Source organism: Doryrhamphus excisus, linkage group LG18 (assembly GCF_037039965.1).
Source record: "Doryrhamphus excisus strain RoL-2023G ecotype Guam linkage group LG18, RoL_Dexc_Guam_v1.1, whole genome shotgun sequence".
In the NCBI taxonomy this organism is placed as follows: domain Eukaryota; kingdom Metazoa; phylum Chordata; class Actinopteri; order Syngnathiformes; family Syngnathidae; genus Doryrhamphus; species Doryrhamphus excisus.
This window is the reverse complement of record NC_136374.1, coordinates 2,401,348-2,428,529: the sequence shown is the minus strand read 5'-3', so window position 1 is coordinate 2,428,529 and position 27,182 is coordinate 2,401,348. Positions and strand designations below refer to the sequence as shown.

General features: G+C 38.3%; 1 protein-coding gene across 6 annotated transcripts in view; it reads left to right on the top strand.

Moving 5' to 3' along the window:
- Nucleotides 1-27,182, top strand: part of ampd2a (adenosine monophosphate deaminase 2a) — a 42,248-nt gene that overhangs the window by 9,249 nt on the left and 5,817 nt on the right. For 4 of the 6 annotated variants that reach the window (XM_058054237.2, XM_078798732.1, XM_078798731.1 and 1 more), the window contains 13 exons: nt 15,965-16,095; nt 17,410-17,540; nt 19,847-19,915; nt 20,063-20,174; nt 20,264-20,450; nt 21,167-21,308; nt 21,879-21,968; nt 23,191-23,320; nt 23,404-23,598; nt 25,169-25,300; nt 25,378-25,541; nt 26,785-26,911; nt 26,986-27,149. In XM_058054237.2, the coding sequence (XP_057910220.2) occupies nt 15,965-16,095; nt 17,410-17,540; nt 19,847-19,915; nt 20,063-20,174; nt 20,264-20,450; nt 21,167-21,308; nt 21,879-21,968; nt 23,191-23,320; nt 23,404-23,598; nt 25,169-25,300; nt 25,378-25,541; nt 26,785-26,911; nt 26,986-27,149 (1,774 nt within the window). Of the gene's footprint in view, nt 1-5,097; nt 5,412-15,964; nt 16,096-17,409; nt 17,541-19,846; nt 19,916-20,062; nt 20,175-20,263; nt 20,451-21,166; nt 21,309-21,878; nt 21,969-23,190; nt 23,321-23,403; nt 23,599-25,168; nt 25,301-25,377; nt 25,542-26,784; nt 26,912-26,985; nt 27,150-27,182 lie in introns of those variants that run through there. The other 2 variants (XM_058054239.2, XM_078798730.1) reach the window with 2 other exon arrangements.

Genomic DNA, 27,182 nt, shown 5'->3' with positions numbered 1-27,182 from the left:
CTCTGGAAAAGGGATTTTAGACGGTAGCTCCAAAGCCATCGCACCAACAGGTGGAACAGATCATCTTGTTTGTCTTAATCACCGCCACACAATGCTCTTAACGCTTATTTAAAAACCACAATGACATAAACCGGTTGATTGGAGCTGCAAGATAAGAGTCCATTTCTACAACGCCCTCTGCTGGTACATACTGCACATTACACAAACACAGCTATGCAGTGAGTTTGACAGTCTGTTTATGATGATGATGGACTGCCTTGGAGTGCTTCCCTTCCACGCCTTTCAGATTAGTTGCCATTGTAATCCATGCCCTTTGATCCCGAACGGACTCACCTATTATTATCATCGTGTGACCTCAGCTGGTCCAGGAAACACCGGCCTAGCGTGGCCATGTTTATTTTATAACCTAGCTCATTTTTGCAGACATGCACACGTGTGTGACTTTTTTTTGGAATGTGTCTGTGTTGACACAGTGGTCAGTGTATTAAGTACACCAAATATTCCCTCTTTCAACAGCTTCACACAAGGGCGTAACTTTGGGTCTACCAGTAGTTGAAATCTTTGCCTGTTTGTTTATTTCTTGAAAAATTTACTTTTTAAAAAGGAATCTGGGTCATTTGGCGTGCCTTTATTGGAAATACACTCTGATACTTTTAAATGTGATATACTTGGTATTGTTGGAGCTGTGTACTTAAGTATTTATGCCACAGTGACGCAGTAGTTTATTCATTGCTCTAGACCAGGGGTCTCAAACTCAATTTACCTGGGGGGGCCACTGGAGCTATGGTCTGGATGAGTCTGGGCTGCATCAAGTTTTCAAAAAAAAAAACCAAACAAACTCATTTATTATAAATAGACAAAAAAGTCAATTTAAAAAACGCTTTTGCTTCTGCTATAGCCTACACCAGGGGTCTCAAACTCAATTTACCTGGGGGCCACTGGAGCTAGGGTCTGGGCAAGGCTGGGCCCCATCAGGTTTTCCAAAAAAAAAAAAAACGCATTTATTAAAAACAGAAAAATATACAAACTTTTTCAGTGCTTTGGTTCCGATTTTCTACAATAAAAGCTCTGATAAAACATTCCACTGTTCTCAAATATCTTAATTTTTATTTTTCTGTACAAAATAAGATGAAAAATAAATAAACAAATCAAGAATAAAGAAAATCAATCAATCAGTAATAAATAAATATAATAATAATAATTAAAACTTAAGAAACCACATATAGTTGGTGGTTAGACAAATGATTTTTTTTCATATTAAAATGAACAAAGCATTATTAGAGCCCTGTAGACATGACAAAACACGACTATAGTCACATTTATACTCTTTTTATTTACAACATATTGCGCAACTGCAGGGTCTTGAGACACATGCTAACTCGCAAACTAGAGAGCTAGCGACCTAAACGGTAGCCTTCAAGTTATTTCCTTTCAACTTAAATAGCCAAAAACTTACCACTTCCACACGGATAGGGAGGATAACTATTATTTAACCTTTAACATGAACATGAATCAAACGTAATAATTTTTTCTGGGTACATGATACCATACAGCATCCATATCAAACTTGCGCGGGCCGCACTAACATTAAACTTTCATATCAAGGCGGGGGCCTCAAACTAGTGTCCTGCGGGCCACATTTGGCCTGCGGGCTGCATGTTTGAGACCCCTGGTCTTGAGACACATGCTAACTCGCAAACTAGAGAGCTAGCGACCTAAACGCTAGCCTTCAAGTTATTTCCTTTCAACTTAAATAGCCAAAAACGTACCACTTCCACACGGATAGGGAGGATAACTATTAACAGTTATTTAACCTTTAACATGAACATGAATCAAACGTAATAATTTTTTCTGGGTGCATGATACCATACAGCATCCATATCAAACATTAAACTTTCATATCAAGGCGGGGGCCTCAAACTAGTGTCCTGTGGGCCACATTTGGCCCGCAGGCCGCGTGTTTGAGACCCCTGCCATACAGCATCTATATCAAACATTAAACTTTCATATCAAGGCGCGGGCCTCAAAGTAGTGACGAGTTTGAGACCCCTGCTCAAAAAGAGGCAAAAAGAGGTGATGATGCAACTCCACAATAGCAGAGAGCACGTTTGCAGTTTTAAGCCGGAAAAACAAACACATGCTGGCAGAAGTATGAGAGTGTAATCTTTTTGGGAGGGGTTTATATCATGTCTATACAGCCCTAGAGTACAATATTCTATGTGCCTTGAAAAATCAGTCGGAATCATCAGAAATGGCCGTTATTGTTGGGTGTGTGGTCTCCAGTTAAATGATGAAATATGACAAAGTGTTGTGTGTGTGTAGAGGTGAGGTAGGGTGGGGCGCGAAGGTGGTACAGAGTACATGTGTCACATAAATTGCTGGAAATTATCAATCAGAACACCCCCGACATTAGTTTTATTGCTTCCACCTTTGGACCGGTGGCGCTACCTAGCTCGTGTTGCATTATCAATGTTTGATCAGATGTTTGAATGTTTCAGTGCTAACGTGCAAACCTCAGCGTGCATCCACGCTACCAGCGTGGATTTGTGGATTGCAGTTGGTGTTTGTCGAGCTGCAGGAGAAGAGATTGTGTTTTGAGAAAAGCGATAAAGTGCTCACTGTGTGTTCTTCTGTGGTTCATTCACACGGGAATTTTTTTTTTTTTGTGCGGGATTCCAGATTAGCCCCTGTAGTGATGCCTGTTTTTGTTGCTCATGCTGGGAAACAGACGAAGGAGCACAGCTACTCCCATGTGCTGCCAATTAGTCGTCTGGGAAAAAAAAAATCACAACACAACAGGATGTCTAAACCGAGATGCCCTCAATTAACACAATATTAATATTATTTTTTTTTAGTTTAATAGTTTCACTTTATTTTTGCTAGCTCTAGCTATCCGGTGGCATACATTGTGGTTGTATAACACCAAGCAATCTTAGCTGTTATTAAAACTGGCAGGGCATGTTTTTCAACAGCATCATCATGAAAGCAAACACTTTGACGAGGCAGGCGCAGACTCGATTTGGAACATATCTGCTGTTAGCTCATTTTATTAAAAACATGCCCGAGGACGCCGTGTAGAACCAGCATATGAATACATATAAATAATAATATCACCACCTTGGATGTGGTGACGGCGTCATCAATTTGAATGATCAGTGTTTTGCATATGTGGGTTAGAATTTCACCAAAAGCTTCTTAAATACACTTTTTAAGAGTGCTGTTGCCTTTTATAAAATTAAAACAACTTTTTTTAAATTTTAAATAATTTTATTCATATTTAGTGGATTTTTACCAGTTTATTTGAATGTATTGTAGTATTATTTTTTTTATTTCACTTGTATTTATATTTATTTTAGTTTTATTTTTACCATCTTATTTTTATTTTCTTATTTTATTCTACTTTTACCAGCTTAGATTTCACCAAAAGCTTCTTAAATATACTTTTAAAGAGCGCTGTTGCCTTTTATAAAATAAAAACAACTTTTTTAAAATTTTAAATAATTGTATTTATATTTAGTGAATTTTACCAGTTTATTTGAATGTACGTATTGTAGTATTATTATTTTTTATTTCAGTTGTATTTATATTTATTTTAGTTTTATTTTTACCATCTTATTTTTATTTTCTTATTTTATTCTACTTTTACCAGCTTAGATTTCACCAAAAGCTTCTTAAATACACTTTTAAAGAGCGCTGTTGCCTTTTATAAAATAAAAACAACTTTTTTTAAAATTTTAAATAATTTTATTTATATTTAGTGAATTTTACCAGTTTATTTGAATGTATTATAGTATTGTTTTTTTTAAATTTCAGTTGTATTTATATTTATTTTAGTTTTATTTTTACCCTCTTATTTTTATTTTCTTATTTTATTCTACTTTTACCAGCTTAGATTTCACCAAAAGCTTCTTAAATATACTTTTAAAGAGCGCTGTTGCCTTTTATAAAAAAAAGAACAACTTTTTTAAAACTTTAAATAATTGTATTTATATTTAGTGAATTTTACCAGTTTATTTGAATGTATTGTAGTATTAGGTTTTTTATTTCAGTTGTTTTTATATTTATTTTTGTTTTATTTTCACCATCTTATTTTTATTTTTTTATTTAATTCTACTTTTACCAGCTTAGATTTTATCAAAAGCTCCTAAAATACACTTTTAAAAAGAACCATTGTAATTTAGATTTTAAATGATTTTATTTATATTATTTTTGACAGCTTATATGTATGTGTTAAATTTGTTTTTACCAGTTTATTTTATTGTATTTTTATTTTTTATTTTATTTTTACCGGTTTATTTTATATTTTTTATGTTTATCATTTTACATTTCACCAAAGCCTTCTAAAGAGAAAATGAGAATGATTTTTTAAAAATTCTATTTAATTTTATTTGTGCCAGCTTATTAGTATTTATATGTATTTAATTTATTTTATTTTTACCATCTTAATTGTATTTTTATTTAATTTTATTTAATTTTAATTGTTTATTTTATTTTTGCCAGCTTATTTCAACGAAAGCTTCTAAAATTTCCTTTTGAAGACTTTTTTTGTATTTCTCTTTTATTTTGTATTGTAATCATTGTTTTTATTTTTATTTTTTATTTTGGTAAATTGTATTTATTATTTCAGTTTTTGCCAAAATATTTGTATTCATTTTTTAAAACGTTTACAAGTTTATTTTATTTTATTGTATTTGAATTTTTATTAAATTTCTTTTGCTATATTTACTCTTAATTTTTTTCCCAGCTTAGATTTCACCAATCACTTTTAAAATATATTTTTAAAGCGATTGTTTTAATTTTAAGTTGAGTATTGGATTGACATTATTTTCCGAGCATGATGCAAATATTTTAGAAATAAAAAAGAAGTCAGCGCAGTTTGTTTGTCACCGGAGGAGGTGGAGCGCAGAGTGGGCGTGGCTACACGGCTAGGGCCGCCTCCATTTTACAGCACAATGGAGCCTGAGGTGGTTTGTCGTGGTCCCTCCCCTTTTTTTTTCCTTTTTTTTTTTTTTTTTGCCACGTGGTATGGTCCAGCCCAGTATTTAAATCCGGGAGCTTCAAGACTGTGCTGTTTATGCTCTGAAAAACCGGCGCAATCCAGGAAGCCAGCTGAGAGGCACACAGAAAAAGAAACTGAAGGGGGGGGGTGGGAACCAGATCAGCGCTACACTGAAGCTGGCGACACCACTAACTGAGAAGAAAGGAACCAGATAGAGCGACATTGTGCGGTCATTGTGAATATCCCGTCTTCTCTCGTCTGTGCTGTCATTCTCTTGTGCACCGGGCCAGCGGGGGAGGGTCCGTCGGCTGTCCCAGGCCTAGTTAGATGTCCCAGCATCCCGCAGGAGCTCAGACCAAGCCACTGCGACAGTAACTGTGAGAGCAGGACAAGCAACACGGGGGCAGAGGAGGTACTGTAACTGTAACGCTCATCACCACTGTAGTGTCCGCCGGTGTACTCTGCGGTACCGGCAGTCGTCTTGTCACTCTTGAGTACTCTTCCACAAGTTTCAGTACCTTTGTACCACACCGAGAGTATTACACAAGTGATGTGTTGGGAAACTTGTCAGTCAGCGTGGAATATGCTGAGTGCTTGCTTTTCCTGGTAGGGAAGGACATACGGATGAGGCGCCTGCGTCATGCGTTTGCTCGGCTGCTCTGTTGCTATGATGCTGATCCGCTTCTTGGTACTCCGGTTTATTGCAACGAGGCGAAGATGTAGAGCATCTGTAGTGTTTTCCCAGTGGGCGCACATGCCGCAAAGGCCCCGCGTGAAGAAAACCTGGGAAGGCGGTCACTTTTGTTGACAACACAATGTAATGACGTCGGCGCTCATGTGCGAGCAGCTGTTGACTGGTTTTCTGTCGGTGACATATGACAGACTTAGCGGCCTGTGGTCTACTGTTTCCTCTCACGCTAGCTGTTTGAGTACTTCCTAGTCCCAGCTACCATCTATCATATTTGTTCTCCTGCCTCTAATGAAGAGGTTTATTCTCATCCCCGGTTGCTAAGGAGCATCTATGTGTGTCTTCCTTTCCTCCTGGGAAGAAAGTGGCATCTCTTAAGGAGGAAATAACACACATGTCTTATATTCCTCTCAGAGTGCGCACAAACTGGAATGAATATCTCTCAAACTGGAAGCTACCCATGTGTGTTTGCTTATCTGACTGCGCAGATGCAGCTGTGTATCTTGCCGTTTGCATACTGAGCAGTATTACCTGTACACGACTTGTATTCATCCAAGAGAAAAACACACACGGGGGTTGCGTTCAGAGAGTTTTAGTTTTACCCATCCCCATTGTCTACAATAATTATGTGAAACATGAACACATACAGTAAAGTCTCGTTATATCGATATTCTCGGGAGTCGGAAAAAATATCGATATAACCGGACTATCCATATATCCGATCCTGCGCCGAACTGCATTAAAAGTGGGCGGATCTTTGATATGGCATGTAATTTTCTCCTTGAGTTCATGGATTGCGTATCTAGCATGCTTTTGTACTACAATAAATTTTGTACTACAGTAAATAAAAATAAACTTACGATAGGGAAGGTGTTGCCACCCGGAGGGGTAGGCGCGAGGGACGGGTGTTTTCCGCTGTGTGTGCTGCACTCTGGTGGTGGAAGTGTGAAAAATAAAGTTGACTGGAAGCAGCCGTTGGCCGTGTTCTTTTTTGGTATTGAAATCCTTAAGCAAAGATTGATTTAAGCTGCTTTTGTATCGATATAAGCAGACCAAATTGGCTGGCGGGAGATGAAAAGGGCATCGTAGTAACCGGATTATCATAATAACCGGGTATCGTACTAACGGAGCTAATTATATCATAAAAGACTAGAAATTTGCCGGGAAATGAAAATAGTATCGTAATAAGTAGTAATTCGTTTTAACCGATATCGATATAACGAGACTTTACTGTATTTCTTTCGCTTTTTTGTGCGTTCTAAAGAGAGAAAACAAGTTACCCATTTTGACTTTAAAACCGTCAGAAACAGCATCAACAGTGTTCCGTTCACATAATTGACTTGCATATTAATCGATATTATTACAGCAGCTAACGCAAAGAACTATATTTGTGACACAACGCTTAGCTATCAAGCCACTCCCAAGTGGTAACATGTGTCATTTGTTTTAGTCTGACTTTTTTTTTTTTTTTTTTTTACTAAGGAACTAATGAGGATCTAATGACTTAGGCACGTAGTTTCTGAGGAACTCATGAAGAACCAATGAGACAAACTCTATCTCTGCACTTGTCCGAACCAAATATCATGACATCCCTACTACAGTAAAGTCTCGTTATATCGATATCGGTTATAACGAATTACTGCTTATTACGATACTATTTTCATTTCCCGGCAAATTTCTAGTCTTTTATGATATAATTAGTTCCGTTAGTACGATATCCGGTTATTATGATAATCCGGTTACTACGATGCCCTTTTCATCTCCCGCCAGCCAATTTGGTCTGCTTATATCGATACAAAAGCAGCTTAAATCAATCTTTGCTTAAGGATTTCAGTGCCAAAAAAGAACACGGCGAACGGCTGCTTCCAGTCAACATAGGCATGTGTTTGGCCAGCTATGTGGGGCGGGTTGAGCATGACCTGTGAACCAGGAAGTGCGGGAATCGGTGTGTGTGCTGTGCTCTGGTGGTGGAAGTGTGAAAAATAAAGTTGACTGGAAGCAGCCGTTGGCCGTGTTCTTTTTTGGTATTGAAATCCTTAAGCAAAGATTGATTTAAGCTGCTCGACATTGTTCTATACTATAGAACAATACTATATATATATGTATGTTTATATATGTTCTATACTATAGAACAATGTTGAGTGCATTTCTGCCCACTTTTAATGCAGTTCGGCGCAGGATCGGATATATCGACAGTCTGGTTATATTGATATTTTTTCCGACTCCCGACAATATCGATATAACGAGACTTTACTCTATTAACTAGGGCCGTCAAAAATATCACTTTAACGGCGGTGACTAATTTTTTTTAATTAATTACCAGATAATGTTAAGCATAATTCATACACACACACCATCTCAAGCCACCACCCGTCTCTGATATGACAGCAGACGAAGAAGGCGCAATAGCGCCCCCCTTTTGTAAGCTGATCATGTCACTAGACCACAGCGAGGTGTGTTCGGGTACACTCCGAATGTTACAAAAAGGTCTTTATTATAAACAGAAAGTACAAAGAAAAAAACATGAATGGATATTTTTATCACTGCCGAGAGTAATTCGTACATTTTGCTGCATTTAAATATGCAAGTCCCAATCCCACAAAGCACATCTACTCCAAACAGATGCTGGTGTTCAAATTTTGCGGTACTATTGGAGAGACTAATTTAAAATACACTTTTAAAAATAGCCATTGTAATTTAGATTTTGTTTATATTATTTTTGACTGCTTATATGCATGTGTTAAATTTGTTTTTACCAGTGTATTTTATTGTACTTTTATTTTTATTTATTATATTTTTTATTTATTTATTATATTATATTTTTTATTTTATTTTTACCAGTTTATTTTTTATATTTATCATTTTACATTTCACCAAAGCCTTCTAAAGAGAGCCATCTTATAAAAATGAGAATAATTTTTTTTATTATATTTAATTTTATTTGTGCCAGCTTATTTGTATTTATATGTATTTACTTTATTTTATTTTTACCATCTTAATTGTAGTTTTATTTTCTTTCATTTTTTAATTGTTTATTTTACATAGTACGTAAAGTGGTACCCTGCAAACAATAAACCAATCAGAGGCCGTTACTTAATGTGTACAGTACATACGCAAAAATGTGCATGATTCACCCATCGTAGTAAACGGTGATTAATCATTAATGATTAAATTCATTTTAAAACTGTGTTTATTTGATTAATTTAACTTAATTCATTTAACAGCCTTACTACAACAACCTTTTACAAACCACCGTTGGTTCAGGAGTACAAACAGAGGCTCCCAGGGACATCATCAACATTATCAATAGCACCATCAATTCCACGATGAAATTGCAGATCCGTTAAGCCATCGGTTCGTTTCAAGCAAACGCTGCCGTGATTGAAACAAGCCCCGGGCCACAGGCGTGGTAGCAGGGCTTTAAGGACGTGTTTAAGATGGATGAATTTTTTTAGCAAATTTGGTGGTGCACTTTTGGTATGACGAGTACGCAAAATGTCTTCCTCAATGATGGAATCCTATTTGATCCATGCCAACAAGATTAACATTAGCACTTTCAGGGTCATGCATTATACACTTTATTATACATATTATTATGTTCACCATTATTAAAGTAGGGGTTCATTAAAGTCATTTTTTAAAGTAGCTAACAAAGTAAAGGTGTCACATTAATTGGCACCTTTCATACAAATTTGGCATGATGAAATGATGCAGAACAGGTAGGCACACCCTTAGCATGGCAGCATTGCAAGGTGTGGGACATGGAACATGGCCAACATCACCGTCGCCTACGGCAGTTGCGCAACACAAAGTGTGAAAGAAGAGCATTATTGTCACATGATTTGTTATTCTTGTGACGCAGCTCTTGTGTCCTCGCCTTAACTTCTGTCTGTCTTGCGCCGTGGCGTACTCTCGGGTTAAAGGCCGCCGGCGCCCGCCGTTGATGATGGGATCTGTTCAGAGCTGCCACCGCGAGGCAAAGCAACACTCGGGATTTTCAACAAAATGTCGTAGCGTTGATAATCGCTTATTGAATCAGCAGCCTTGAGCCAATCGCCACTTGAAAGAAACCATCAGTCACAAAGCATAGAAAATGAAGATGAGTGAGACTTCCTGTCGCGGGAAGAGCTGCTCTTCTAGCTAATTCCACTTGACTTTGTAATCATGCTAAGTTGCCCAGCCAGTAAGACTTCTTTGTTTACACGCTCGATAATAACGCTCACCTTTATTGACTTGGTGTGCCAAAGAATTTGGAAAAAAATAAATATACAACAAATTAAGCATTTTCAATTGTAAAAATGGCAAAATGAACAAAAATACAAATACAGTAAAGTCTTGTTATATCGATATTCTCGGGAGTCGGAAAAAATACCGATATAACCGGACTATCCATATATCCGATCCTGCGCCGAACTGCATTAAAAGTGGGCGGATCTTTGATATGGCATGTAATTTTCTCCTTGAGTTCATGGATTGCGTATCTAGCATGCTTTTGTACTACAATAAATTTTGTACTACAGTAAATAAAAATAAACTTACGCTGTAGTGATTACCGGTTACCGGTGTTTTCCGCTGTGTGTGCTGCACTCTGGTGGTGGAAGTGTGAAAAATAAAGTTGACTGGAAGCAGCCGTTGGCCGTGTTCTTTTTTGGTATTGAAATCCTTAAGCAAAGATTGATTTAAGCTGCTTTTGTATCGATATAAGCAGACCAAATTGGCTGGCGGGAGATGAAAAGGGCATCGTAGTAACCGGATTATCATAATAACCGTGTATCTTACTAACGGAGCTAATTATATCATAAAAGACTAGAAATTTGCCGGGAAATGAAAATAGTATCGTAATAAGTAGTAATTCGTTTTAACCGATATCGATATAACAAGACTTTACTGTATAAGGCATGCAGAAAATGTATTTATTGTCATTTTTGTGACTTCCTTTAAGAGACAGTGCCTGGGAAGTGACTGTAGAGTTGAGTGTTAGCATTGTTAGCAATGTGGAGTTGCAGCTGACAGTAGCTCCTGTGTGAATGTTCTGTGTGCCACTGAGGTAGTAGTATTCTACTACACAACTGGGTGTTTTAAATCATGTTAAAAAAACATATTTTGGATGACGGAAACAGGTTTTCTATGCTCTTAACTATGAAAATATTCCATTTATTAATATGGAGTCCTGCTTTGCATACATTCACTTGTCCCTGTCGGGTGTGGGGACCAATAACTGTGATAAAGGTGGGGTTACAGTAATCATATCAAAACTAGTTATTACTAGGAAGTATTGCCCATCATTTTTGTACAGAGTTGTGATTATAGATATGTAGTATGTACAGCAGGGGTCTCAAACTCAATTTACTTGGGGGCCACTGGAGCTCGGGTCTGGGTGAGACTGGGTCGCATCAGGTTTTCCAAAAAAAAAAAAAACGCATTTATTAAAAACAAAAAATTTTAAAAAACTTCGCTTTCGTTCCAATTTTCTGCTCTGATAAAACATTCCACTGTTCTCAAATATCTTACTTTTTATTTTTCTACACAAAATAAGATGAAAAATAAATAAACAAATCAAGAATAAAGAAAATCAATCAATCAGTAATTAATAAATTATAATAATAATAATAAAAACTTAAGAAACCACATATAGTTGGTGTGTAGACAAATGATTTTTTTCATATTAAAATGAACAAAGCATTATTAGAGCCCTGTAGACATGACAAAACACGACTATAGTCACATTTATACTTTTTATTTACAACATATTGCGCAACTGCAATGTCTTGAGACACATGCTAACTCGCAAACTAGAGAGCTAGCGACCTAAACGGTAGCCTTCAAGTTATTTCCTTTCAACTTAAATAGCCAAAAACTTACCACTTCCACACGGATAGGGAGGATAACTATTAACAGTTATTTAACCTTTAACATGAACATGAATCAAACGTAATAATTTTTTCTGGGTACATGATACCATACAGCATCTGTATCAAACTTGCGCGGGCCGCACTAACATTAAACTTTCATATCAAGGCGGGGGCCTCAAACTAGTGTCCTGCGTTGTAATACATGCTAGTATACATGTAATAGAGATATGCTCAATGTACGCAATAACTTATGAACAATTGCCAGTGTGTTTGCATGGACATACTGTGTTTTAGATCAGAGTAAAAGATGTGTTTTACACACACACACACACACACACACTCTAAAAAACATTCGTTCTCGACGTCAAATAAAATGTTTTCTTCTTTAAGCCTTTCAGCTGGAAGGTTACGATGCGGCGTAGCATCTCCACAGTGCACAGCGGAATGAACCGCCTGGAGCGTTACGGTTCAAAAATACCCACTCAAAAACAATCAACAACATTTTTGAGGTGAGGCTACACAGCATCCTCATCCCTATAGCAACACATTCTCACGGAAAGACCAATAAACCCTGTAGGACCCTGCAGGACCAGGGGAAAACAAAAAATGGCCATCAGCACATTACGTTTTTAACAGCCTCCATATTGGCTGTTCACACTGTGTAGGCTTTCTCATCTTTTTTTAATCAAAATGCAGACACTCTTTGGCCGATATAATCCAATATTTTTTATCATATATCATATAATATACAAAGAAACATCATATACACATCACTAGAAGTACAGGAAGAGCAGCAACAATCAAAATAAATAATAAAAAAAATATATAACGGACCTAAGATTGATCCCTGAGGAATACCTGTTGACAGTTGTCAATAGAAACAACATTCATTCATTCACTTTCTAGTGTTCATCCTCACGAGGGTCGCAGGGATGCTGGTGCCTATCCCAGCTGTCTTTGGGTGAAAGGTGATTACAACCTGAACTGGTGGCCAGCCAATCACAGAGCACATATAGACAAACAACCATTCACACTCACATTCATACCTATGGACAATTTGGAGTCGCTAATTAACCTAGCATGTTTTTGGAATGTGGGAGGAAACCGGAGTACCCGGAGAAAACCCACGCTTGCGCGGGGAGAACATTCAAACTCCGCACAGAGATGGCCGAGGGTGGAATCGAACTCGTGTCTCCTTGCGAAACAGCCTTCATATATTAATTCATTCATTTCTGAAAAACCACAATATTGTGAGGATGACTTATTTGATGTTACGATGTCTATTACATCGGGTAATAGGAGTGTAAAGTTGATCATAGGGGTGTTATTTCATGTCTGGAGAGCTCTAATAATGTTATAAGGCGTATTTGATAATGGTAATGGTTTAATTTCATTTGAACATGCATCAGATTCCAATTGAGTGCATCCCATAATCAGTTCCCAGTTCCACATGTCCAAAAGGAGTAGGAAGAAGCAAAGCTTATTAAATCCTACCCCTCCATCTGGTACTTTTATAATCAGTAACTGTTACATTTGTTCACTTCCTGCTTTCCATAATACAGTTTAAGGATTTTTTTTTTTTTTAATAATGTACCTCGTACCGAAGTACTCGGTGATATGAGCATCCAATGCCATAATGGGTACCATAGTAAGTGTCAATATAGTGATATATATAGCACATCATGACTCAAGACTCACATCCTTGTATTTAGCAAATTTATTTTATTTATACATTTATTTTATTAATTTTTATAAATTTTGTTTTAGTTTTTAAAAATTTTTTCACATTTTTTATTTTTTGTCTTGTACCAAAGTACTCGGTGATATGAGCATCCAATGCCATAATGGGTACCATAGTAAGTGTCAATATAGTGATATATATAGCACATCATGACTGGTTCAAGACTCTTCATCCTTGTATTTAGCAAACATCAACTGCTTGTATTGTTTCTTGAATTGGCTCATCGTTGTGCATTGTTTGATTTCCTTACTCAATCCATTCCATAGTTTGATTCCACATACTGAAATGCCATGGCTAGCATAACGTAGTCCTAGCATAGAAGTGTTTCAAATGTACTTCTTCCCTGAGATCATATTTCTCCTCTCTTGTAGAGAAGTATTGGATGACATTTTTAGCTAATTTGTTGTTTTTAGCCTTATGCATTATTTTAGCTATTTGGAAATTAACTATATCAGCAAGTTGAAGTATTTGTGATGTTCTCTGTAGGCAGCATTATGAATTATCCTTACTGACCTTTTTTGCAGTACATTTAGCGAGTGATAATTGCTTTTATAGTTATTAGCCCATATTTCCATGTTTTAGAAGGTTTATACAGGTTTTCTATGCTCCAACTATGAAAAATGTCCGTTTCTAAATAAGGAACCCTACTTCTTCAGTTCTTAATCTGTGTGTTAATAGTCCCCTGTCGTACGCTGTATCGTGTTTATAATATTGAAGCATTGAAGTGGCAATGTCAGATATTTTTTAATGATTTCCGGTGTGATGCTTCATCCACGTTCTTATGACTTGAGTTTCATACTGTATTTAAACCGTGACGGCACAAAAGCATTGTGTGTTTTTCATGCCCCTGGTTGTCGGTCGGGATGGCTGTGTCCCAATGATGTCGTAGATATTAATAGAGTCGGGGGTCCTGGATTAAGAGTCATCTGTGGTGGAGCGGCTCGGGGAGGATTACCGGATGCTAAACTGAGGAGGACGCCGTGTGTGTTGACATGTTTTACGGTGTCACTGTCCTCTTCTCGTCCGCGAACACATCACGTCCATAGGGGCTCATGTCTCCAGATGAACTTACATTCAGCCTTGAGGACAGATTTTGTCCTTCACTCGTTTGTTTTCCTTCCATTACGTTTTGGTTTAGTCTCGAGTGGCCATCTGTTTGCAGCATGTCCGGATAACGGAAAAACCCTTCTGTGTCAGCCTCAGGTGCTCGTAGTACGCGTCCATGCGGATTTGTATGATGGATTATGGTGCTTCTTAACCCCTTTAGGATTCCTTGACCCCTGTGCTTTGTTGAAAGCTACAGTACCCCCATATTAAGTCATTTTACTTTCGCCCTTGGATATTCTGCCTCTCTTGGATATACAGTAAACCTCGGATATATCGGATTCAATTGTTCCCACTGGCTTTGTCCGATATAAGCAAAATCCGTTATATGCGTATACCGGAAAATGTCTGTTTTACACATACAGTAAAGTCTCGTTATATCGATATCGGTTATATCGAAGTACTGCTTATTACGATACTATTTTCATTTTCCGGCAAATTTCTAGTCTTTTATGATATAATTAGTTACGTTAGTACGATACCCGGTTATTATGATAATCCGGTTACTACGATGCCCTTTTCATCTCCCGCCAGCCAATTTGGTCTGCTTATATCGATACAAAAGCAGCTTAAATCAATCTTTGCTTAAGGATTTCAATACCAAAAAAGAACACGGCGAACGGCTGCTTCCAGTCAACTTTATTTTTCATTAGTGTGCATTATTGCCCACTTTTAATGCAGTTCGGCGCAGGATCGGATATATCGACAGTCCGGTTATATCGATATTTTTTCCGACTCCCGACAATATCGATATAACGAGACTTTACTGTATATCGGATTTATATCCGGTATAAAAAGGCACTTCCTTGACTATGTTTCCAATGTACCTGGACTGGGCAATGAAAAGAGACATAAGGTAATGAGAATTTAACTTAATCGGACTCTGAGCATAACAAATTGTTAATTAAGCTAGGCCCTGTTACGCCCGTCAGGCCTACGTTATTTCCAATAGTGACGTTAAGATCTCATTCACTGCTGTGCTAGTATTATTGACGTCACTCACTTTTATATTTGTCCTAAATCTGGAGCCAGGAGAAAGACACGATGCGGCCATCCGATATATGCGAGGGAAATTGGAACGGGACTGGAGATTTTGTCCGAAATAGGCGAAATCCGTTATAAAAAATCCAATATATGCAATGAATTTTTATTGGAAATGCATTACAGAAAAATTGGTTCTTTTTTATCTGTCCGTTGTGAGCGAATTTCCGATATATCCGAGGTTTACTGTACTGTAAAAGAAATATACAAGCTGCAATTTAGTGTGCAGTTTACTCGAGCACACTCGAATCTTGGGTCAGCCACAAGTAGATTCTTTTCTATTTGTGTCCATGGCGGCAGTTAAGTTGTTTACGTACATTATCTCTGTTTCAGCTGTTTCAGCTTCACATTTAAGTGCTTAAGAATGATTGATGTCATTGTTTGGGATTTAGCTTTGGCCTGCAACACTCCCCCATCCCCCGACCCCGCATATTGCACACCATCAAGCCCCTGCAGCCTTATTGCACACTCAACGGACCAAAACGTTAAACGCTACGACTGCCAAGTTGTAAAACTGTAACTCTTGTCTGCCTATACAGACTTGTGTGGTGCATCCGGGCCCAAGCCCCTAAAGCCCCAGCGTTCTCTCCCAGGAACCCCCGTCTCACTGAAACACTTCCCTGTCGACCTACGAACCTCCATGGAAGAAAAGTACAAGGAGATAGCAGAGGTGAGAAACAATCTCCACAGGTTTTCAGATTCATTTTTTTTAATGGATTTAATACGTAATTAAAAATAAATCAATATACCAGCCAAATAACGTCCTAAGAATAAACCTTGACAATAAAGTTAATAGACAAATATTATGAGAATGATGTTCAAATGAAATGAATGTCATTATTCAACCAAAATAAAGCTGTAATATTCTGATAAAATGTTTAGAATTCCAGGAAAATTTGACATTATTTTACCAAAAAAAAATGTGTAATAATATTGAAATATAGAAAAATGTAAAATAAAAAAAATTATTATATAAAGAATTCTTATAAGGAAACGTCTAGGTTATGAAACATTAAGTCACTATTTTATTAGAATAAACTTTATGATAAGTAATGTTGGAATTTATGGAAATTAAGTCATTATTTTAACCAAATTAATGTAATGTAATGTAATATAATATAATAAGTTAAGCATTATTCTACTAGAATAAGGTTGTAAAATTATGATAAAAATGTTGGAATTCATGAAAATTTATTAATTTACCCAAATAAATGTGTAATATTATGGGGGATTCTTCTTAAAAAAATAATTCAGTTATTTTAGTACAATAAAGATAGATAAAAGGTCATTATTTTTACTGGAATAAACTGGTGAAATTATGCTAAAAATGTTGGGATTTTTAAAAATATTTTGTGCAGATAAATTTGTAATATTAGGTGGAAAATCTTATAATTTATTAAAAATATCTTAGCAGAATAAAGCTTTATAAAAGGTAATTATTTTACCAGAATAAATTATGCTAAAAATGTTGTGATTTAGGAAAATTCCAGAATTATTTTCCGCAGATAAATTTGTAATATCAGGGGGGGAATTTTATTACAATATAAAATATATAATATTTTTATTAAATACAATTTATTAAAAATATATTATCAGAATAAATCTATATAAAAGGTAATTATTTTACCAGAATAAAATGGTGAAATTATGGGATTTGGGATTAAGGAAATTCATTATTAGTCATTATTTTATTAGAATAAAGCTGTAATATTACATGAAAAAATGTAGAATTTTGAGAATTTTGATTGAAATTTTATTAACAAAAATGAAGTCACATTTTTTCCAGAATAAACTATAGTAAAATTGTTAATTCAAATAACATTTAAACGGAATGAAGTTGTAAAATGATGCTAAAAAAGTATCGACACAGAGTCATTATTTTCTTAAAATCAATTAAGAATATTATAATTGTTATTAAACAGGAGTCATCAAATACGAGAATAAAGGAACCCCTTTTCATTAAATGACATTATCATTGCCAAAGGAGCTGTTCACGCGCAGCATGGCGGAGAGCGAGATGCGCAGCGCTCCCTATGAGTTCCCGGAGGACAGCCCCATCGAGCAGCTGGAGGAGCGGCGCCACCGTCTGGAGAGGCAGATCAGCCAGGACATCAAGTGAGGAACTTCAAGCACACTGCGGGGCGCGTGGCAGACAGCTGCACACAACCTGTTGCCTTCACTCACATAAGGAGCTATCTGCACCGCTAATCTGACCTTTTGGTCCGTTGGAATCACTTTGATTACATGGTGCCTAAAATGCTGGTGTGTGTGAGCGAGGAGAAGTATGTGTGTACAGCAGGGGTCTCAAACTCAATTTACCCGGGGGGCCACTGGAGCTAGGGTCTGGGTGAGACTGGGCTGCATCGGGTTTTCCAAAAAAAAAACGCATTTATTAAAAACAGAAAAATTAATAAACTTTGGCTCCAGCACCCCCGCGACCCTCGTGAGGAAAAGCGGTAGAAAATGAATGAAAACTGTTAAAAAAAAAGGTAAAAGTATAAGTAATAAGCCACCAAGGATGCCGCTACTACACTATCAATGCTAATTTGTGAGTATATACTGTATCTCAAGTGTAATACAAGTGTAAAGGTGACTATAGGGGTGTTATTTCATGTCCACAGGGCTCTAATAATGGTACAAAAATGTATACACAGTAGGTTTTAAACAGGTTTTCCATGCTCTAACTCAGGGGTCTCAAACTCAATTTACCTGGGGGCCACTGGAGCTAGGGTCTGGGTGAGACTAGGCCGCATCAGGTTTTTCAAAAAAAAAAATGCATTTATTAAAAACAGAAAAATGAATAAACTTTGCTTTGGTTCCGATTTTCTACAAGAAAAGCTCTGATAAAACATTCCACTTTATCAACAATAAAGAAAATCAATCAATCAGTAATAAATAAATATAATAATAATAATAAAAACTTAAGAAAGCACATATAGTTGGTGGGTAGACAAATGATTTTTTTCATATTAAAATGAACAAAGCATTATTAGAGCCCTGTAGACATGACAAAACACGACTATAGTCACATTTATACTCTTTTTATTTACAACATATTGCGCAACTGCAGGGTCTTGAGACACATGCTAACTCGCAAACTAGAGAGCTAGCGACCTAAACGGTAGCCTCCAAGTTATTTCCTTTCAACTTAAATAGCCAAAAACTTACCACTTCCACACGGATAGGGAGGATAACTATTAACAGTTATTTAACCTTTAGCATGAACATGAATCAAACGTAATAATTTTTTCTGGGTACATGATACCATACGGCATCCATATCAAACTTGCGCGGGCCGCACTGACATTAAACTTTCATATCAAGGCAGGGGCCGTGTGTTTGAGACCCCTGGTCTTGAGACACATGCTAACTCGCAAACTAGAGAGCTAGCCACCTAAACGGTAGCCTTCAAGTTATTTCCTTTCAACTTAAATCGCCAAAAACTTACCACTTCCACACGGATAGGGAGGATAACTATTAACAGTTATTTAACCTTTAACATGAACATGAATCAAACGTAATAATTTTTTCTGGGTACATGATACCATACAGCATCCGTATCAAACTTGCGCGGGCCGCACTAACATTAAACTTTCATATCAAGGTGGGGGCCTCAAACGAGTGTCCTGCGGGCCACATTTGGCCCGCGGGCCGCATGTTTGAGACCCCTGATTTACAACATATTGCGCAACGGCAGGGTCTTGAGACACATGCTAACTCGCAAACTAGAGAGTTAGCGACCTAAACGGTAGCCTTCAAGTTATTTCCTTTTAACTTAAATAGCCAAAAACTTACCACTTCCACACGGATAGGGAGGATAACTATTAACAGTTATTTAACCTTTAACATGAACATGAATCAAACGTAATAATTTTTTCTGGGTACATGATACCATACAGCATCCATATCAAACTAACATTAAACTTTCATATCAAGGCGGGGGCCGTGTGTTTGAGACCCCTGGTCTTGAGACACATGCTAACTCGCAAACTAGAGAGCTAGCGACCTAAACGGTAGCCTTCAAGTTATTTCCTTTAAACTTAAATAGCCAAAAACTTACCACTTCCACACGCATAGGGAGGATAACTATTAACAGTTATTTAACCTTTAACATGAACATGAATCAAACTTAATAATTTTTTCTGGGTACATGATACCATACAGCATCCATATCAAACTTGCGCGGGCCGCACTAACATTAAAGGCGGGGGCCTCAAACTAGTGTCCTGCGGGCCACATTTGGCCCGCGGGCCGCATGTTTGAGACCCCCAGTGTACAGCATATTTAGTCACTCTTTCTCTTGTGCTTAACCTCTGATGCCCATCTGCCCCCTTCCCTCGCTGCCCTCCCCTTTACTCCTCTCCGCCCCGCCACGCCCGCCACTCCCGCGCTCCCCTGCGCCGCTGCCTCACACGCCAAAGGCTTGAGCCAGAGATCTTGCTGCGCGCCAAACAAGACTTCCTGAAAATCGACAGCGCCACAGATCTAGAGTGAGTGCGCTCTGCTTCACTTTGATTTGCCGTCCAATCTTTTAGCGCTCACATCGGGTATCCAGTTGTTTTGGGGTGAAATTACGACACAGCTCAGTGTTGGCCTCTCATTTGGAACTCACCACTGCCCTGTCTGCCTGGATGAAGGTTAATGAAGCAGAAGAGTGTTGATGCTGTTGATAATGGCCCTAAGGAGCGGGAAATGCCAATGGAGAGAGAGTACCAGCGGGTGTCAATATCAGGAGAGGAAAAATGTGGGGTGAGGAGGTCACCCCTTATATTTTGCACATTTTTTTTTTTGTCTAGTCTCTCCTAAATGTGTTGTCAAATCCCCCCCCCCCCCTTCAGGTGCCCTTCACTGACCTGGTGGATGCCGCCAAGTGCGTAGTGAAAGCTTTGTTCATTCGGGAGAAGTACATCAACAGATCCATGCAGTCCTTTTGCAAGACCACGGCTCACTCCTTGCAGGACTTGGGCTTGACGCCGCTGGATATGCGAATCTACGACGAAATCCCAGAGACCCCCGTCGATGCTGGTAACACGTCCGAACTTTTTTTTTTTTACATAATTGTATGAAAAAAAGCAGTTGTCCCTCGTTCATTATGCGGTTAATTGGCTCCAGACCAGACCGCAATAAGCACATTTCCACTTTAGTAGGATTCAGTATTAATAAATTTAATATTTTCATAGAAAACCTGTTTAATTTGTACAATATCCACACGGCAATCAAATAATGAGCTGAGAACTAAAAATGGTTCTTCTAGCAGCTAACACAGTGCTGCACAAACTAGTAAAATTAAAAAGTAATAATCCAAAACTAAAAGATCATTTAAGAAAAAAATAGTAAAATATTAAAAACAAGAAACAAAGCAATAAAAGTATAAAAAATAAAAACAATTACAATAAAAACAAAGAACTAAAAGACACAGGACCACACGACTAACTCCGAGTTAAAAGCCACAGAATAAAAGTAAGTTTTAAGACGAGACTTAAAGCTTTCGATGTTGGGGGTCTTTTTTACTCGGGAGGGGAGAGAGTTCCGTAGTTTGGGGCCAACCACAGAAAAGGCTCGGTCCCCCCTGGTCTTAAGTCTCGTCTTAGGCACCACAAGTTGGAGCTGGCCCTCGGACCTCAGTGACCGCGCTGAAGGAGTAAATTTGGATGAGGTCCGAAATGTATTTGGGGGCCGACCCATTCAACGCCTTTAAGGTTTTTTTTTTTTTAAATGGGCCGCTTCTGTTTTATAAACAGATGCCCCCGTCCACCCGCCCGTTTCCGAGACGCATCCTTACGACAATCAGGACCCCATGAATATGCCCTCGGACACGGGATATGGCTGCAAGATGGTAGAAGGCGTCGTGCATGTCTACACCAGGAAGAGCAACATGGACAAGTACGTGTTCATATCCACATAGTCCTGATTCCAAATGCACATTTTGCACTGTTGGGGCTTAACCCTTAGATGCATAAGTGGGTCAAAAATGACCCAGTCACGTTGTTTTCTGGAAAAAAATTATCATTTCATATTCCACGTATTCCTCAAAAAACATGTTTTTGATATCATGCTGTTCATATTTTTAACTTATCTTTTATACATTTTAAGAAATTGTAGTTTTTGTGTTACTACCCCAACCTTCCATAAGTGGGTCAAAAATGACCCGGTCAGGTTGTTTTCTTGAAATATCTTCATAATGAAATTTTTTTTATCATTTCATATTCCAGGTATTCCTCAAAAAATGTATTTTTGATATCATGCCGTTCACATTTTTAACTTATCTTTTATACATTTTAAGAAATTGTAGTTTTTGTGTTACTACCCCAACCTTCCATAAGTGGGTCAAAAATGACCCGGTCAGGTTGTTTTCTTGAAATATCTTCATAATGAAAATTTTTTTATCATTTCATATTCCAGGTATTCCTCAAAAAATATATTTTTGATATCATGTTGCATGTTTTTATGCAGAAGTACAGAATTAGACCTGCCGTACCCTGACCTGAAAGAATACATTGCAGACATGAACGTCATGATGGCGCTTATCATCAATGGCCCGGTGTAAGTGCTTTCTCTTTTTTTTTTAATATAATGTTCTATGCAAGTGTTGTCGTCTTTTTTCGCCTCATATAACCTCTGCCAAGAATGTCGTGTTTTACTAGACTTCCTTTGTATGCATGTAAATTCCTGTTTACGGTTCATTCTGCCAGGGATCTTACGATTTATTAGAAACATCATTATGAATGTAACCTTATTACCTCATTCATTCATTTTCATTCATTACCTCATGATTAGTTAATTTATATAATGTATATGTGTCCAAGGTAGGATTTTGTCTTGACCTTCTTGCTGACCCCTTGATCTAAATTACACACAGTTTAAAATAATATATATAGCACACATAAAAACTATTAACAGGAGTCACATTTTCATATCTGTTTATAATTTATTTAACTATTGTGACTGTATAATTATTTTTCATTTCGACATTGTGTATTAACACATTGAGACGAAAATCACCCAAAAACCTCAACTCTAGCCTAGGGGGAAATTGTTTTTCTAAGCATGTATAAAAATATTATAAAAACTTATAATACAATTATTAGATGTAAATTCCAGAACTCAGACTCAAGTGTAACTAAATATAGTTATATAATAACGACTTACCTTCAAAAGCAGGCGATATATCATTCATTCATTCATTTTCTACTGCTTATCCTCGCGGGGGTGCTGGAGCCTATCCCAGCTGTCTTCGGGTGAGAGGTGGGGTACACCCTGGACTGGTTGCCAGCCAATCACAGGGCACATATAGACAAACAACTATTCACACTCACATTCATACCTATGGACAATTTGGAGTGGCCAATTAACCTAGCATGTTTTTGGAATGTGGGAGGAAACTATTTTTATTTTTATTTTATTTTATTTTATTTTATTTTATTTTATTTTATTTTATTATTTTTTTATTTTTAAAAGCTATGGCTTTTTAACATAGTCCTAGTGTTTCAAATGTACTTCTTCCCTGAGATCATATTTCTCCTCTCTTGTAGAGAAGTATTGGATGACATTTTTAGCTAATTGTTTATTTTTAGCCTTATGCATTATTTTAGCTGTTTGAAAATTAACTATATAAAGTCAATGTGCAACAAACCTTTTCTTTGCTGACTTGCAGAGAGAAATCCCATGCTTCTAAGTGCCTGTGGCGTGAAACCAAACCTGGTTCCTTGCACTCTGAAAGTGCTACCACGTTTTTAAATCCGTGAATGTCCCCTTGTCCTACCAGGAAGTCTTTCTGCTACCGTCGCCTGCAGTACCTCAGCTCTAAATTCCAAATGCACATCCTCCTGAATGAGATGAAGGAGCTGGCGGCCCAGAAGAAAGTCCCTCACCGGGATTTCTACAACATACGCAAAGTCAGAGCTTTACTTTCTCCGCTTCACACTTGAACCAAATGTCATTGAACCATTGAAGCAATCATGCCAATGATTCCATCCAGGTAGACACGCACATCCACGCGTCCTCCTGCATGAACCAGAAGCACCTGCTGCGCTTCATCAAGAGAGCCATGAAGAAATACCCCGAAGAGATAGTTCACATTGAGCGCGGACGGGGTCAGACCCTTAAGGAGGTGTTTGAGACCATGAACCTGACGGCATTCGACCTGAGTGTGGATACGCTGGACATGCATGCGGTGAGAACACATGGAGCAAACATAAGACAGTGTTTTTCAACCTTTTTTGAGCCACGGCACGTTTTTTTACATTGGAAAAATCTTGTGGCATACCACATGTGTACCTCGGAGGAACAAGGCAGGTGTTGCCACACGGACCAATATTACATCGCTCTGCCAGTCTTTACACCACAGACACTCCACAGTAGCCATGTTTTTACATCAACACTTTTTCTCTTTCCGAATCACCTTTCGGGAAACAATGGTATCCATAAAAAAGGAATATTCCAATCTCTTGTCTACATGCGCCGTGAAAATCTAACGAAATAGTCAATAGGGCATGCCCAGTAAAACATAAACATCAACATCACGTGATACCGACTTCACTTGTTGGAATAACTCAGTATTGGCAGTTTTTCGTCTGTCAGGTCTTGAAATTTAGTTTCAAAAACAAACTTTGCTTAGTCCAGTGCCGATTGCTCGCCTCCATTTTTAAAAGTGAAGAACGTCCGGATCTGCGTGTTACGTCATATCTGAGCATGCGCTGAAAGAACGCACCCGGGATCGATTTAAACAGGAAAAGATCAAATTCAATCTTGCTAATATTTTATAATTAAACTCAGGACATGTTTTATATAGATATATATTTTCTCTTTTAATAAAACTGCACTTGTGAATAAAGTATAGAAGGGTTTAGATCAGGGGTGGGCAAACTACGGCCCGGGGGCCACATCCGGCCCGCCAAGTGTTTGAATACGGCCCGCCCAATCTTTCCAAAGTATTTCATTTAAAGTCAACATACAACCTGGCATCATGGCCTGAGCCAACCTTTTGATGGTTTTATCAATTTCCTTTTTTGACATAGTCTGTTGTTTACAAAGTGCTCCTGAAAAAAGGGACACAAGCACATAATAATAATAATAATTATTATTATTATTATTAGATTATTATAATTATTATTAGAACTATTATGGTTATTATAATTATTATATTAATTATATATAATATTAATGTTATATTTGCATATTTTACATAATAATAATATAATAATTATTATTTTAATTTTATTGTAATTATTAATATTTTATTATTTTTAAAATATTTAAATATAAATATAAAATAATAAATAATAATAGCAGATTGCATGACAATTTTACAGATACAATAATACCAGGTGGACTGTTACGTGTAAAATATATAGTCCACCCCCCCACCCACCGTAAATTTTGTCATATCGAGTCAAAAAGTTTGCCCACCCCTGGTTTAGATTGTTCCACAGATGGCGCTAATGCACACGAAAGCTGCTTGCCAACCGCCAATAAACAACAGAAGAAGAAAAACACCACGAAGAAGAACGCACCCTGACAACTTTCCGTTTAAGCGGGTACAAGATACCTCAATCGGATATTATATTTGGGTCCATATATTCATGGCTATTGACATAATATTTACAAATGATGATTAATAAATGTTAATTATAAAAAGTGATATTGGGTAATTCCTCACGGTTTCTCAAGTGGTTGAAAATCACTGCATTAGACAACCTTAGACGGAAAAATCCAAATGCCTTACACCTCCCTGTTTTGTGCAGGACCGCAACACGTTCCATCGCTTTGACAAGTTCAATGCCAAGTACAACCCCATCGGCGAGTCCATCCTCAGGGAGATCTTCATCAAGACCGACAACCACATTGAGGGGAAATACTTTGCGCACATAGTCAAGGTTTGAAAAAAAGGCCGTTTCACTGCAACATAATGTCAGAAGACGTCAACAATGTCATGTTTGTTTTGTTTTTTCAGGAGGTTATGTCAGACTTGGAGGAGAGCAAGTACCAGAACTCTGAACTGCGGCTGTCCATCTACGGTCGCTCCAGAGACGAATGGGACAAGCTGGCCAAGTGGGCTGTCACACACCGGGTGTATTCGGATAACGTGCGCTGGCTTATCCAAGTACCCCGCCTTTTGTAAGTCGTACACCCGTCAGAGCGCAATAATCCATTTTGATACCAGCTGTCTTAGGGCAAGTGGCTGGGTACACCCTGGACCGGTGGCCAGCCAATCACAGGGCACATATAGACAAACAACCATTCACACTCACATTCATACCTATGGACAATTTGGAGTCGCTAATTAACCTAGCATGTTTTTTTGGAATGTGGGAGGAAACCGGAATACCCGGAGAAAACCCACGCATGCACGGGGAAAACATGCAAACTCCACACAGAGATGACCGAGGGTGGAATTGAACTCTCGTCTCCTAGCTGTGAAGCCTGTGTGCTAACCACCCGTCCACTGTGCAGCCCTGGTTCAGTGTATTTTTCATCAAAATAGTAGTCATGCCAAAATGTTGTGTTGCTGCTGGATGTTCACAGTATCCGAGTGATACTGTCGTGGGCGTGGTGGAGCCTATCCCAGCTGTCTTGGGGCGAGAGGCGGGGTACACCCTGCACTGGTGGCCAGCCAATCACAGGGCACATATAGACAAACAACCATTCACACTCACATTCATACCTATGGACAATTTGGAGTGGCTAATTAACCTAGCATGTTTTTGGAATGTGGGAGGAAACCGGAGTACCCGGAGAAAACCCACACATGCACAGGGAGAATATGCAAACCCCAACACAGAGATGGCCGAGGGTGTAATTGAACCCTAGTCTCCTAGCTGTGAGGTCTGCGCGCTAACCACTCGACCGCCGTGCCGCCGATAAATCATTAGCTTCTAATTACAAAGCTTTCATCATATTTAGGTCATTGGCTGTTTCTAGGGGCTGCGCGGTGGGCGTGTGGTTAGCACGCAGGCCACACAACTAGGAGACTGAAGTTCGATTCCACCCATCTCTGTGTGGAGTTTGCATGTTCTCCCCGTGCATGCGTGGGTTTTCTCCGGGTACTCCGGTTTCCTCCCACATTCCAAAAACATGCTAGGTTAATTAGCGACTCTAAATTGTCCATAGGTATGAATGTGAGTGTGAATGGTTGTTTGTCTATATGTGCCCTGTGATTGGCTGGCCACCAGTCCAGGGTGTACCCCGCCTCTTGTCCTAAAACAGCTGGGATAGGCTCCAGCACCCCCGAATGAATGAAAGAATGTTGTTTCTATTGACAACTGTCAACAGGTATTCCTCAGGGATCAATCTTAGGCCCATTATATATATTATTTTTTATTATTTATTTTGATTGTTGCTGCTCTTTCTGTACTTCTAGTGACGTGTATCACACAAAGAAGCAGCTGGCTAATTTCCAAGAGATGCTGGAGAACATCTTCCTGCCGCTATTTGAAGCCACCATCAACCCGCGGAGTCACCCCGAGGTGCATCTCTTCCTGGAGCACGTGAGCGATCTCGCCTTTGCATCCCGACCACTCGTACCGGCTCGGACTCGACGTTTCTTTGTCTGATTCCCCAGGTGGTGGGCTTCGACAGCGTGGATGACGAGTCCAAACCCGAGCACCACATTTTCAATCTGGACAGTCCGCTGCCGGCCAACTGGAAAGAGGAGGACAATCCGCCCTACTCGTACTACCTCTACTACACCTACGCTAACATGACCGTGCTCAACCACCTCAGGAGGTCACATCCAAGCGCCACTTCTACAACGTCTGC